At 35.8% G+C, this 14,205-nt stretch overlaps 1 protein-coding gene across 2 annotated transcripts in view; it reads left to right on the forward strand.

The window, feature by feature from the left end:
• The window catches only part of LAMA2 (laminin subunit alpha 2), a 491,338-nt gene that overhangs the window by 198,399 nt on the left and 278,734 nt on the right, over positions 1-14,205 (forward strand). For both annotated transcript variants that reach the window (XM_015557822.1, XM_015557823.1), the window contains exons 10-11: positions 2,146-2,306; positions 11,790-11,930. In XM_015557822.1, coding sequence (XP_015413308.1) covers positions 2,146-2,306; positions 11,790-11,930 — 302 coding nt within the window. The remainder of the gene's footprint in view (positions 1-2,145; positions 2,307-11,789; positions 11,931-14,205) is intronic.

Genomic DNA, 14,205 nt, shown 5'->3' on the forward strand with positions numbered 1-14,205 from the left:
TTTGCCTTTTGACTCTTAATCTTCAAAGACAAAGAAATATCATCCACACCACATCTTTTATTCATATATTTTTATTCTGTATGTCTTTTATGGAATCTTTATTATCTATAATAATAAAAGCATAATCTGCTAATTAGACCAGATGTCCTTCCACACAACCTTCTGGATGAAGCTGGACTGGGAGGGCCGAGGCCCTTGCACGAATTTCGTGCATCGGGCCCCTAGTGTTAAATAAAAGGCTTAAATCTCTCTTTCATTATCTAGTAAATTTAGACGCCATCTCTTGAGGTCATACCATGCAAGCTGAGAGGAAAACCCTTCCTACACTCTCCACTGATTTTCTAATAAATGTGGCAATGTCTGTCAATTTCATTTGTATGTTTTCAAGCTTGCACCGTTATAATTGGCTCTAGACCAATAGTTATTTCTTTTAATTTAAAAATGGAAATACAGTAATAGAAAATTATTTATAATTATTAAAAATATTTATAATTTAAAATATTTAAAAATATTTATAATTCAGAATCTTATGAATCTCTTAGTAGCACTCTGTTATCTATATCAGTCTGAATCTGCAGTTTGATTTTTCTGCTCCTATTCATTGGGGCTTTGTTTTCTTGTGTGTTCCATAAGTGTGTATGTTGTGTGTGCATACTACTATGTATATTTTCTAATTTACCCATTTAGGAGCTTTGAATTTATATGAAGTTCTCTGTTATGACCTCCTAACCTGAGTAGTACCTAGAATTTGTCTTTTGATTCATAAAACCATACTCCACATTCTAGCTTATCAGAATTAGTCAACTCCAGGAAAGATACTGACATAAGGGCTGGAATGGTATTTTTTTGTAGTTTCTAATCTCTACAAGGGGTCTCTTTATTTCATACCAGCACAATCCTTTCTTGCTTCCCATCTATCTATCTTTAATTTTATACTGCATTGTCAAGTGTTCTGAACAAAGGAGGGGGTCTTTAGACATCTAATTCATAGTATTTCCAGCAACAAAGTTTAAGATAGATATTTGTTATTACATGGAGTACTTCTACACATAGTCTCAATGTCTGAAGACTTTAACATGAGATGTAAATGTTGATTTTTTGGAATGCCTTTACATCGTGTATTGAATGATCACACTTCTTTTCCATTTGACCTATGGGTATGGTAAGTTAAAATAAATGTATTCATATTAAACATAGTTATAATAAAATCATCTTGGTCACCACTGAATGTTCTTTTAATGTACTTTAGGATTCCGTTTGGTTCACTTTGGTGTTTGTTGTATGTAAGATTCTCTCATCTGAATTTGATTGATACATTGGTGTGGTTCTGACGCCTGTCAGCTCTGTAAATTTAAACTGCTCTCACTTTCCTCCTCTATTTTTTATCCCTCAAATATCCATTCCCATGAATGCATGTAGTCTTTTCTCAGTTGTACCATATGATATTGTACTTATGTTGTTGTTACATTTTTGTTTTAAGTAAGCATAATTTTACACTGAAGGTACTCTTCCATTTCGTGTTTGTCTGAAGATTCTTATGAGTCAACAGGTATACACAAGTTACATATTCTTAATCTAGTCAGAGCTATGGAAATTCATCCATGATCATTGCAGTGGTTTTTCTGTAGCCTTAATTTTCATAGATTCTATGAGATTTTATCTTTTTAAAAAATTCTTAAATATGTTAAAAAAAATACTTAGAAAATGCTGTGTGTGCAAATTTTAGCCAGCTTCTCATTAAACCTTATATTCTTTGGGGTTTTTTATTGTTCTTTTTGGATGTACATCATGAGTTTTATTTTTTTGTGAAAATAGACTTGTAAAGGCTACTATAATTAACACTGGAGGGGCTAAATTATATATTTTTCTTAAAAAGTTGATATGTGGCCCAGCCAGCATGGCTCAATGGTTGAGCGTCGACCTATGAACCAGGAGCTCATAGTTCGATTCCCGGTCAGGGCACACGCCTGGGATGTGGGCTTCATCCCCAGTGTGGGGTGTGCAGGAGGCAGCCGATCAATGATTCTCTCTCATCATTGATGTTTCTATCTCTTTCTCTCTCTCCCTTCCTCTCTGAAATCAATAAAATATACTTTTTAAAAATTTTAAGAAAAAACAATTGAGAAATGGCTCATCTTTTCTTAGGTCTGGCACCTGGGTCCTGTCATTGCAAACCTGGCTTCGGAGGGGAGAGATGTGACCGGTGTCTCAAGGGCTACACTGGCTACCCAGACTGCAAACCCTGTAACTGCAGTGGTGAAGGAAGTGCAAATGAGGACCCTTGCTTTGGACCCTGTAACTGCAAGGTACATTGTTCATTCCAGTAACGTCCCACTGTCCAAACAGAAGGTCATGCTCCTGGCTTCTCTGATATGTCTGCTGGCATTAAGCAATTGTGACAACTTCCCCAGTACATATCCACTACCTGTTCTGTACGTGGCACTCTTGTAAGTATCTTTGGATACCTGGTTCACTGCAGCGTGACACCTGCCATGTCTAAAACCCATAGATAAGAGAGGACAACTCATCTTAAGAATCATTGTCATTTTATAGCAAAAAAAACCCAAAAACGTTTTGCCCATCACCAATCTAGTGTAATTTCCAACGATACAGCACTAAATGTAGCAGCCCTTTGAAACTATAGCACATTCAAATCTACTCTAGCTTTGTCTTTAATTCTGAAAATAACTCTGTCTAGGGTTTCATTTTGGATTTTTAATCTTCTGAAGTTTGATCCCAGATAGGTCTAAAATACCATCTTCAAACTCTTTAGTTTAATTACTAAAAATGTAAGAAGCCCTAGTGGAATTGACTAAAGGCTCAATATTTCCTCCCAAGAGTACTTTCAGAAATGCAACTTTATTTGCTGTACATGCTCAGCTAATAGTTCATCATGTTAACACCAAAGGGTGAATTACACCTGCAGCTCATACACATAGAGGAAACTTAGAGACATGGATGAGTCATAAATGACAAAACTGATTTCCCTTAGCTATAGTAATCAGGACCAAATATTTGGATCAGGCAGTGTTAGCTAAATTAGCTGAGAAAATGAAAACGTAGCATGCCATACTGATGTAGAAAATTGTTTTCTTTTTTTGTTCTATATTTTTCCTTTGTTCTCAATCATAGAACCTTATTAATATATTCCCTTTATTAGTCCAGTAGTTTTATCTAAGCAGTATGTATGATATGATTAGTGATATATATATACATGTGTATATAACCATTAACCATAACACAATAAATAAATATTAGTATTAATGTTAAATGTATATTCTTGGGACAAGAATATCTAAAATATTAAGCTAAATATTATATTAGTTACATAGTAGGTATATGTTATATATCAGGGGTGATTTAGGTATTTACCTTGGACAGTGAACAGGCAGATGTCCACAATTCATGTTAAGGAATTGTCATATATTGCAACATAATACATTTCTAGATCCAGTACATTTCCTTCAGATATTACCTAATATGTAAAAATTGCTCTAGTAGACCCAGATGGCAGCAGTCTGTAGGTGATGGCTTGTTAAAGACACCTCCCCTCTTCATCCTCTATGTCCTCTGGAGGAATCTTATGGGCTCCTAGTAAATCTTCTCTAATATTTACAAAATTATACCCTGTGTGTGCTTTATTCCTTTTCCAAAACTCCATGAAAATCTTGAACCTTTATCGTTTGCTCAAATAAAAGACAGGCCAAGTTGAGTGTTAAATAGAAGGTAAACTTCCCCAGTTTCTAGAAGTAGGGAATCAAACTGGGGAAAGAAAAAAAAGGAATGTTTTTAAACACCTGCCATTAAAAAAAACATGAGGAGGGAGGTAGGCCTCATTAGGTTCATTCTCTTGGGTAACTGCAGCAAGAAAGGTTAGAGCAAGAGGGCTGCAGCCATTAGCAGAGCAATGAGGGAAAGTTCCTTAGCTCCTGCCTGCGCTCTGCCTGCCTCCGTATTGTACAGAGAGTGATTACAACCCTAATAGGAAAAATGCCTCCTACAAAGACACTGGAAGCTCTACACAGATAATTAAAGCACAAAAATAAATAGTGATTAAGAAATCATAAAAGAGAAGGAAAAATGAAGTAATGATGATTAGTTATATGTGTACATGTGTATACAAACATTAACCATAACACAATAAATAGTTGCCCTTCAACTGTATGATATTTTAAATAGATGAATATAAGCTCATATAAACTAATTTTTTAGAATAAAAACTTGCAGGAAAAAACAGGTTTCATTAAATATCTACATAATATTAATAACCACAAATTATATGCATACAGCAAAAGAATTATATCACAATATTTGTGCATTTAATATGCTATAATTAAGTGGCTATAGCCTTTTATTAACAAGAAAAATAAATACCCAAATGTTCAACAAATACTCATATAATTAAAATACTGAAAAGAAATTAAAGTAGAGTGAAATGTGTTAGCTCATTCTGTTTCACAAAAACATGATTTGGCATAGGTGTTGAATGATTATATCAAACAACATGGGTCAAATGCTACTTAATAGGCAAAACTTTATTGAGACGGTAAGATACTGGAGACTTAAATTGAAGTGATATCCATGTAAGTGTTTATCTCTAAAAATATTAAAATAAATTTACTGGATTGACAAAAGTTGCCCATTTGAAATGCTGAGAAAGAGAATATATTAGACCCATTTTGTTCAAAGTTTAAACAACTTTTAAGAAATGTATTAAGTTATAGGTTAATATAATTGACTCTTGAATAATACAGGGGCTAGGGGCATTGACCCCCACATGGTTGAAAATTCATGTCTAACTTTGAGTCCCCCCCCAAATTAACTTGGTATCTGTAATATATTGGTTCCAGAAACCCAGCTAATACCAAAATCTGCAGACTCAGTACAAAGAAGTGATAAAATAACAGATAAATGAGAGAGAAATCTCTTAATGAGTAAAGTGGCATTTGACCTGGAATCTACAAACTCTCACTATCATTATTAGATTTTTAAGATCAATTATTTTCACATTTGTGCTTTACAAACTGAGTTGGATGGTGACAAGTTATAAGATATGATATTTGCCCTTGAAGATCTTATAAAATAAATGATAATAAAATGGTGCAACAATGATCATCTTACTGTTTGTATTTATTTACTAGTAGCCAGTGCACGAAATTTGTGCACATCAAAAGGGAATTAATTGCCCTAACCAGTTTGGCTCAATGGATAGAGCATCGGCCTGCAGATTCAAGGGTCCCAGCTTCAATTCCAGTCAAGGGCATGTACCTTGGTTTCAGGCATATCCCCAGTGGAGAGTGTGCAGGAGGCAGCTGATCAATGTTTCTCTCTCATTGATGTTTCTAACTCTCTATTCCTCTCCCTTCCTCTCTGTAAAAAATCAATAAAATATATATTTTTTTAAAAAGGGAATTAATTAGCAGAGATATTTTAATATTGCTATTTGCTCTTTCTCTATAATAGAAGTGAGAGATGAAAGGAAATTAGTAAAATGTATATGAAAATAATATATAAATTTGTTAATAAATAAACAGTAACAAAAGGATATAACAACAGAGGCATGATATAAAAACAATAAAAACATGATATGAAAGCAACAAAACCATAATATGAAAACAAGAAAAACATGATAAAAAAACAATAGTGATGCAAACAATGACTGATAAAGTGATTCAACTTATTCTAATATCTCCCTGTACACCACATTAAGAGTGAAAACACTTTCAGAGTGGTTGACTAATTTCCCTTGTGATGAAGTACTTAGAAATTTAACTGTAACATCACATGCTCTTCAAAATCGAGAGAAAGAGGCATATAGCTGACCATGTACAAAAACGGGTTCAGGTAGGAATATGCCTACTTTGTCTAGAGTTATTCCTTGTGATTTATTAATAGTCATCACAGATGCTGGCATCACGGGAAATCGTCGTCGAGTTAATTGAAATGGGAGGCCAGTGTCAGATGGGGATGAATTAATTCTTGGAATAGAACAGCCTCTCCCTCTGCAGATCCTGTGAATACTTCAGCTTCGATAATGTTAGGTCGTAATCTTTTGATGATAAATCTGGTACCATTACAAAGACGCCATTTACTATTGAGATTTCTCAATAGCATGATGATTGCACCCACTTTCAATTTTAATTTATGACACGGCATTCCCGAAGGAGTAATACTATTAAGAAATTTGATGGGAAAATTTTCCTTTTCAGCATCATCTGTGGAATCAATGGAATCATCACTCAAATATGTGTGAAAATCTCCATCGAGTATATCCAAATTTTCTTCATTTAATTTTTGAACATGCTAATTTTTTGGACAAAGAATTGCATGTTTAGATATTTTTTAAATATCTATAGCAGTGGTTCTCAATCTTGGCTGCACATTAGAATCACCTGGGAATCTTTTTAAAATCCTGATTCCTGGGGCTCATCTTCCGGAAATTGTTTTTTTGTTATGGGGTGGGGCCACAACATTAGTAACAAAGAAAAAGAATTAAAACTTTATGGTGGAGAGCCGCTACAGTGTTTTGGACAGGTTCAAGCCTTGGACTGATGAGAGGGCACAGTTCTCTCGTTGCCATGTGCAAGTCCCAGCTTGGAGGGCAGGGCCCTCCCAGCACAATTATAGCCAACAGCTGTAGTTGTAAGCTTGAGCCTATGGTCCGAACACGTGGCCCCATGTGCCTGAGTGATGTAGGCTTGATAGATTTCAGGTGCATGTAGTTGAGTAGGATTGAAACCCAGGAGAATGTTGTAACATCTTGGTCACGTCATTACTTTGCCTCGTAGCATCTGCTATAAAAATAAAGGCATGGCTGTGGGCATGGTGGTTGTCTCTCAGAGAAGCAGCATCCCACCAAGATCTGGCTTTCATTCTCTTATCTGTCTTTTCTAAGCCTTTTAGCTGCCCCGACTCAGGTTCATCCTTGGCTGTGCTGGCGTGGCACACTTTATAAAGAGATGCCTCCAAGCTCACAGGAAAGGTTCCTGCCTCAAACCCCGCTCTTACAGGAAACAGCTCTGGGAAACAGCTCAGGGGAGAGCGCAACCGTTTCCAAGACAACCCCTGCAGGACTGACTTCCTTCCCCTTGATCGTGGTTCTGGTCGTGATGAACACCACCCAGGGTTTCTATATAAGTAGATGTTAGCAAATGACCTCTGATAGGCATTCTTACATGTGGAAAATTACAATTGGAGAGAATAAGGCTGCAGCAGCCTATTTTATTCCTATCATACAACCCTTGGGATACATCTTTTTCTTTCAACTTTATGGCCTTTGTTTTATTTTTCCTTGAGAGGGATGGGGACTGTGGTGATGAATTTGGTGTTAGTTAACAAAGCATGTACTCAGTGACTTTCTTCTGCTTGTATTATCCTTATTTACCAATACTTGCATTTCCTTTTGTACAATCCTCTTGAGGACATTTTCATATTCTCTCTGGCATCTCCTATAATGCCTTGTATTAGCAGCTCAGCTCTGATTTGATGAATGAATAATAATAGAGAATAAAGGGACTGTGAAAAATAATGGGAAAAAAAACATTTACTAATAATTTGACATTGATACCAAAGGAAATTGCTCAAAGAACCTACCAATAAAGCAGAAGGTTCACCCTTTGCAAATTTAAATCCTCGTATCAAGAGGATTTTCCAAGAGTGAATCACGAACACAATCTGGGGATGTTTCATGGATGACAGTTGTTGATGAGTCACAGAGAAGTTTTAAAAAAGCAATTATCCACCTGGGAATCCATAAAAAGAATTGAGACCCAAGCTGCCAAAGTCATTAGCAAACTAGGTGGGAAACCTTGTTTCTCTGAATGTGCAATAAAAATCCTGACTGCTATGCTTTTGTGTTTGAATTGTGTCACTCTAAAACATCTAAAATATATTATCAAACTGTAATGTTATCTAGTAATCACTGTTTTAAAACTACTATTTTTTCCCAAAGAAATTTTGGAAACACAATCCTAAAATAAGAAATTGTTTCGATATATATTCTCTCCAGGGAGGTTGGAAAATGAGATAGGAAGCAGAACCTGATATAACTAATTAATTCTATAAATGTTGAGACATGTCCAAAAGCAGATTGAATGTGCTAAGCAAATTTTCACTTTCCTACCAAAGGCACTTGAACTAAGGCATTAAGACAGATATGTAAGTAGGTACCACATCCACCATATTTGCTATTTAGTTTTGGCTTAATAGTTGTCTGTGGTAGAGCCTGAGGAAAAAAAAGACCAAGCACTTTTCAATCAAATGATTCTCTCAATCTGATTAGGAGCTGCCCCTCATTAAAGAAAGAATATGGTACAGACTCAAGACTGAGAAAGTAGGAATCTAGAGACTTAATGCTGTGACTTTTAGCTGACTGCTTTGCAATTGTATGTGAGGTTGTGAGGTCTATACAAATCTTTTGAGTTGATGATTATGTGTGAAGAGGGGTGCAGTGAATGGGGTATGGGAAGGTAGAATAGGATTAGCTTGAGGACTTTTAACAGGGTCTAAAATATTTTGGCTCAAAGATGGTCATAATAAACAAAGCAAAACTACCACTTGTCTAACTTGTTTGTTTAGGTGCAGGCATCCTGTTATCTTCACCATGGTGTGTTGGGGGTCCCCAAGACCACACTCATTTTCAGTGATTCACTGGAAAGACTTACAGAACTCCGAAAAGCTGTTATATTCATGGTTTTGCTTTATTAAGTGTAAGGGCACAGATTAAAATCAGCAAAGGCAAATGGTGTGTAGGGATGAGTCCAAGCGCAAACTTCATTTATCCTCTCCTAGGAGAATAGTACAGAGAGTACTTAATTCTCCCAGCCGCGATGTGTGGTTACACATGTGAAGTGTTGCCAACCAAGGAAACCCACCCAAATCTGGTGACCAGAGGTTTTGTTTGTTTGTTTGTTTTTGGAGGGGTGTTCATCATATAGATATGGAGCACTCTTATGGTTGACCTTAACTATTCAGTCTCCAAACCCCCCAGAGGTCAAACTGATACAATGTGGCCGAGACCTCAGGCATTCATCATAAATCACATTGTTTGCATAAAATATCTGCTGTGACCTCTGCCCCCAGGTATAAAAAGACACTCTTTTCAGGCAGGATATTCTAGGTTAACCTCCCAGGAACTGGTCAAGGGACAGTCTTTCAGTTGGATCGTGAGGGTTTGAGCAGTTCAAGCCTGCTGCATTGACCCTTTCCTGCACCAGGTGGTAAGGAAAGATTTCCTTGTTCCAGATGCTCACATTTCATGGACATTTTACCTACTACCATCAACTTAAGTATCTCAAGTATAGTTCTGTTGATTTAGCTCCTGCTGGATAATCTGTAATGAATTACCAGTTGCTAAAGGGAAAAAAAGCCACATCTCTTAGGGTAGCCTTAAAGTTCACTATGTGAGGTCAGGGACCCTGGAACCCAAGTGCCAAGTGAAGTTTCTAGCACATAGGAAATATTTAATACATGTGTTATGAAAAACAATAAATAATGAATGAATCTTCTAATCTTTGGATTATTTCTTGATCCCAATATCTTTGCTAGCATGGCTCTCTCATTCTATCTCCTGCTACAGATTGAATTCATTAACCATGTTTCAAGGTTTTGTCATAAAGCCTTCTCGAGCCTTCCTAGCAGGCATTAGTCTTTTCTCCTCTGTTTTTCCCTAATTTAATTTATTTCTGAGATGCACTTATCATGGCCCACCTTGCATTATAGTTGATTATGAGTGTACTTTTTTTTACCCAACTCTAGATGTTGGCTTTTAAATACAGGACCTTGACCCACCATTCTTTACAGTTCCTAGAATTCCTACCCTAATGTGTTGCTTCAAACCATTAGATGCAATTGAATGTTGCAATTATTTAATCATAATTTTTTCAAGCTCATATTGCCAGGCTAAAATGGGGCTAAGGAAAATGTAACTACTGTCCAAAAATGTCTTGTTGTTGAACTCAGTCTGAATTTCAGAAAGATGGTATTACAAGCTTTCAAATTAGAGTAAATGAAAGGTACATTAGACCAAAAACATAAGAACACAGTGTACAAAACAGCTGTACTGTGTCCTCAACGGGCTGAGCTAAATTAGAATTATAAATATGTTTCATCTTTCCTGCCTGTGTACTCTTCTGAAGATGCTTTTAACTTCAGGGCTTTGGGGATTTACAGGTCTGAAATTAGTTTGATTAGTTTTGCTGACATCTATTATCTCAAAGTATCTGAAATCTATCTTATAAGTAAGAACTAGCAAGAATGTCAATGAAAAGGATGCTAAAGTTTGACATGCAAAACAAGTCCAGAGACACCCTTTGTTTAGGCTCCAGCAGTGTAGAGGTGGTTGAGGTGGTAAGTGGGTCATAGAAATTAAGAGTGCAAAAGTTAATTTCAAATAAATTATTCTCTCAGATACAAGGAGAACCTCTTTATTTGCTTATTCTTTATCCCCTTTTTCATGTTATTCTTGCCTCTTTTATTTTTGGTCTTATGTTATCAGACTTTATCATCCCTATCTTCTGCCCAACTTGGTTTATTATCAAATATTTTTATTAAACATCCACTATGTGCATAACATTTTACTATGCATGGAAAACACAACCACCAAAAGATTAATTTAAACTTAATGAAAATTTATTAAGCTGATGTTCAGTATTCTACCAGGAATACTGCCATTTCCTAGTACTCAAAGGTAAATAAGATAGGGTTTCTACCTCTGGACAGATTATGGTATATAGCTGGAGAGACTGATCTGAGAAGAAATAACTATGCTTTTTCTGTGGTTATAATAGAGCAGTGCATAAAGGGCTATGAAAACAGTTGAGTGAGAAGTTCTCTAAGGAAAAGGAAAGTTTCTGAATTGAGGTAATAAGGGAATTCAAGGAAAAGGAAAAATGTGGAGCAAATGCATGTATAAGGGATATTAAGAATCTGTTTCCTGGAAAGCAAGGAGCCTTCATTTAGACGTTATTAGTCAAGTTTAACCACTCTTTAAATTGAAAGATTGCACTCTTCCCAGTTTTTCATCACATAGCTTTCTGTAGGCTGAGTCCACAGTATAGACCCCCCCCCCAATAAATAGATAACTTCTCAGTACACTGGGACTAGGATTAATGGAACCATTTGGGAGAGCAGTCACCAAATGAGAATTATGTTTCCCCATAACATCACCATATGATTAACTGGCTATATACCATTGCATTAAAGAGACACTGTGAAAATTAAGCAAGGAAAACTTTCCTCCTTTTCTACTTAGTCTCACCAGGGTAATACTATGACTCTTTGCCCCAGTTTCTCTACCTGCCATGTTCTTATAGTTCCTTAAATGTATGTACTTTTAGTATATAATGTGAAAAGCATTTTATCACCTGTAAAATATCAATGTTGTGTTATACGTCCAGTATTATTTCAATGCCTTTAATTTTGTCACATATCATATATTCTAAGACAAAGTAGTTCAACAATGGACAATAATGAACCAAACGGATTTTAGTCAGTTTAACCAATTGCAGTATGTATCATAGTATTTACTGCACATTCGTGACATACAGGAAGATAAAAATTGTAACTTTTACTACAGCAGATTAGTGTCCAAAATTCTTTCCCATCTGTGCAATTACAAAGGATATCGTTTACTAAGGAGTTTTCAAGCAGATTTTTTTAAAATATCATTATATTTTAAAGATTTTTGAGCGGTAAAATGAAGAATATACAGCTTATATTTTTCTTAAACCAAGAGACAATTCTTAAGTTTAAAGAGCACCTCTGTTTTTAACATACCTTTCTATTTATAGGAAAACGTTGAAGGAGGAGACTGCAGCCGTTGCAAATCTGGCTTCTTCAATTTGCAAGAGAGTAATCAAAAAGGATGTGATGAGTGCTTCTGTTCAGGGGTTTCCAACAGATGTCAAAGTTCCTACTGGACCTACGGCACCGTAAGCAGCAGCCTTTTCATTCTGTTTGCTGTTCCACAGGCCTTCTTGATATTGTTGTTCTTTTTGTATGAAGTTATTATTTTTTCTTACAGTGAGCTTTAACTTAAAGTTATTATACAGAAGTGATGTAATTTTCTTTCAATGCTATTTGCATATTTTTATCAAATCCTTTTAAGTTTTTTTTGGTAATAGTGTATAGATGGTAACTTCTCAGAATAAATAAACACTAGCCTTTTCAGTGTCCATGATTAATATGTGAAGCAGTAATGAAATTAATGTTGTTCTAGCCCCAAGGGAATGTGATTCAACAGAGAAAGCATCCGATTGTGATATGAAGAATTATATTATTCATTCACCGATATTTTTGATACCTAAGTTATATGTTGCTTTATTACTTCTTTATAAAATGCATATTACCCACCAACCTTTAGTTGCTATTTGATACTGCGTGGGCCCTTTCATTGTTAAAAGGGGGTCACTAAATGTGAACAATACCTTTATTCTTAGTCAATTTTAAAAATTTCAAATTATTGCCTCTTTAGTAGTCACTGGAATTTTCTTTCTCTATTATAAATGTAAACATGTTTGCCTTCCTTCCTCCAGTGCCCATTGCCTTTTCCACTCTGTGATTTGTCTCCTTATAGAAGAGGTATGAAAGGAAAATTGGGGCCTTCAGGGATTCCAAATAGCCTGTGTAGCCACGCTTGAGTACAGAATAGCAGGAAAAAGGCTAGAGAAAGAGAAGCCAAGAGGGGAATGAGAAACTATGCCAGTCATCCAGGATTGGGCATGCTAAAGAAGTTGGGCTCTTATACTCAGAGAGTCATGAAGAATTTTAGCAGAAGCGTGATGAGAGTTGTGTTTTACCAACATCACTATTTCAATAAACTATCTTCCTTCCTTTCAACATTAATCAGCTAACTAATCCTCAATATAACCATTGTATATTTTTCTCTGCCTGTATTGCTTTTAAGTCAAGTCTGAAATATTATGAGCAGATTCTGATTATTCTCTCATGTCTAAAATTGGACCTATACATATTTTATCAAATGCATTGCTTCTGGAACAGAATACATAGAACCAACAGCTAATGGAAATCTAGTCTAACTTCCTCCTTTTATTTCTAGTACCCTCACACACACTTCTCAACAGTTCCATTAACATATCAAAATTGTATAGTTAGCAGAGAAGCAGGGGAGACACTCAGCCTGGGTCTTCAGAAACCAGGTCCAGGGATATTTTCAGTTCAGTGAGTCATCTGGGGAGAACTTCCTCTGAATCTCACTGAGCTGTCATAGAATTTCTGGAGGGTGGTGTTGGAAAGGGAAGAAAAGAAAGTAAGATATATTTTATTGTCTAGCTAGCCAGTAAGTGTTTACCTGGTCTCTCTTTTTCTTTCTACCAGAGCAGTCCCAGCAATTCCACAGCTCTGGGAGATACAGAATCAAATGACTTCTACATAAAGAAATTAAAAAATATATTTCATCCACAATAACCATTACCATTCTGCTGTTTATCACCCCAATACCAAGCCGCTCACACAGGTCTAGTGGGCCCCTGGTAGCTATAAACCTCAGTAGCCAGTGTGTTATCCTGACAGTTTAAATTACAATTTCAACTGTATGCCCACCCCTGCCTGGAGTATAAAGATGGAAAAGCAAATAAATCATCATGGGTTCCCTAAGTCCTTCTTTAAGGCATCTTCCTTTTCTGGGCCAAGGATCTAAGCCCTGGGTTCCTGTAGTACTTCCGGGGCCCTGGGAAGGACTAGGTACAATATTCTGAGCTGTGGCCATAGCAACAGGCTAAGCTGATGGATTAAACTGTTTTTAAGTCTCAACAGTGAGATTTAAATAAATGGGAAGGGAGGAAATACTGAATGAAAAACCATCTTTCAGACACTTGCAAATTTTATTTCTTCCTCAGCTTCTCAAATGCGTAGGCAACACCTTTTAAAAAAATTTATTCCATAAACAATAGGAAATTACTAGTAGAGTGAAAAATATAAAATTCAAAGTCAGATTACTGGATATTAATATAACCATTGTATAATTTTGAATGAGTTTCTATTTTTAAGAAGGGTATTTGGAATCATGATTTAAAGAAAGCATTGAATCAATGAAAACAGATTTTTATGTAATAAGTACCATCCAAACTCCTAGAAACATAAAGAAAAAAAAATAGGAATCTATGAGTACATACGATAAGTTTAGTGATATTGAAAACTCTCATATTTTGGTAAACTTGTATAGTTTCTGTTTTTTGATTTCTAAAT

Source organism: Myotis davidii, unplaced genomic scaffold (assembly GCF_000327345.1).
Source record: "Myotis davidii unplaced genomic scaffold, ASM32734v1 scaffold147, whole genome shotgun sequence".
Taxonomy (NCBI): domain Eukaryota; kingdom Metazoa; phylum Chordata; class Mammalia; order Chiroptera; family Vespertilionidae; genus Myotis; species Myotis davidii.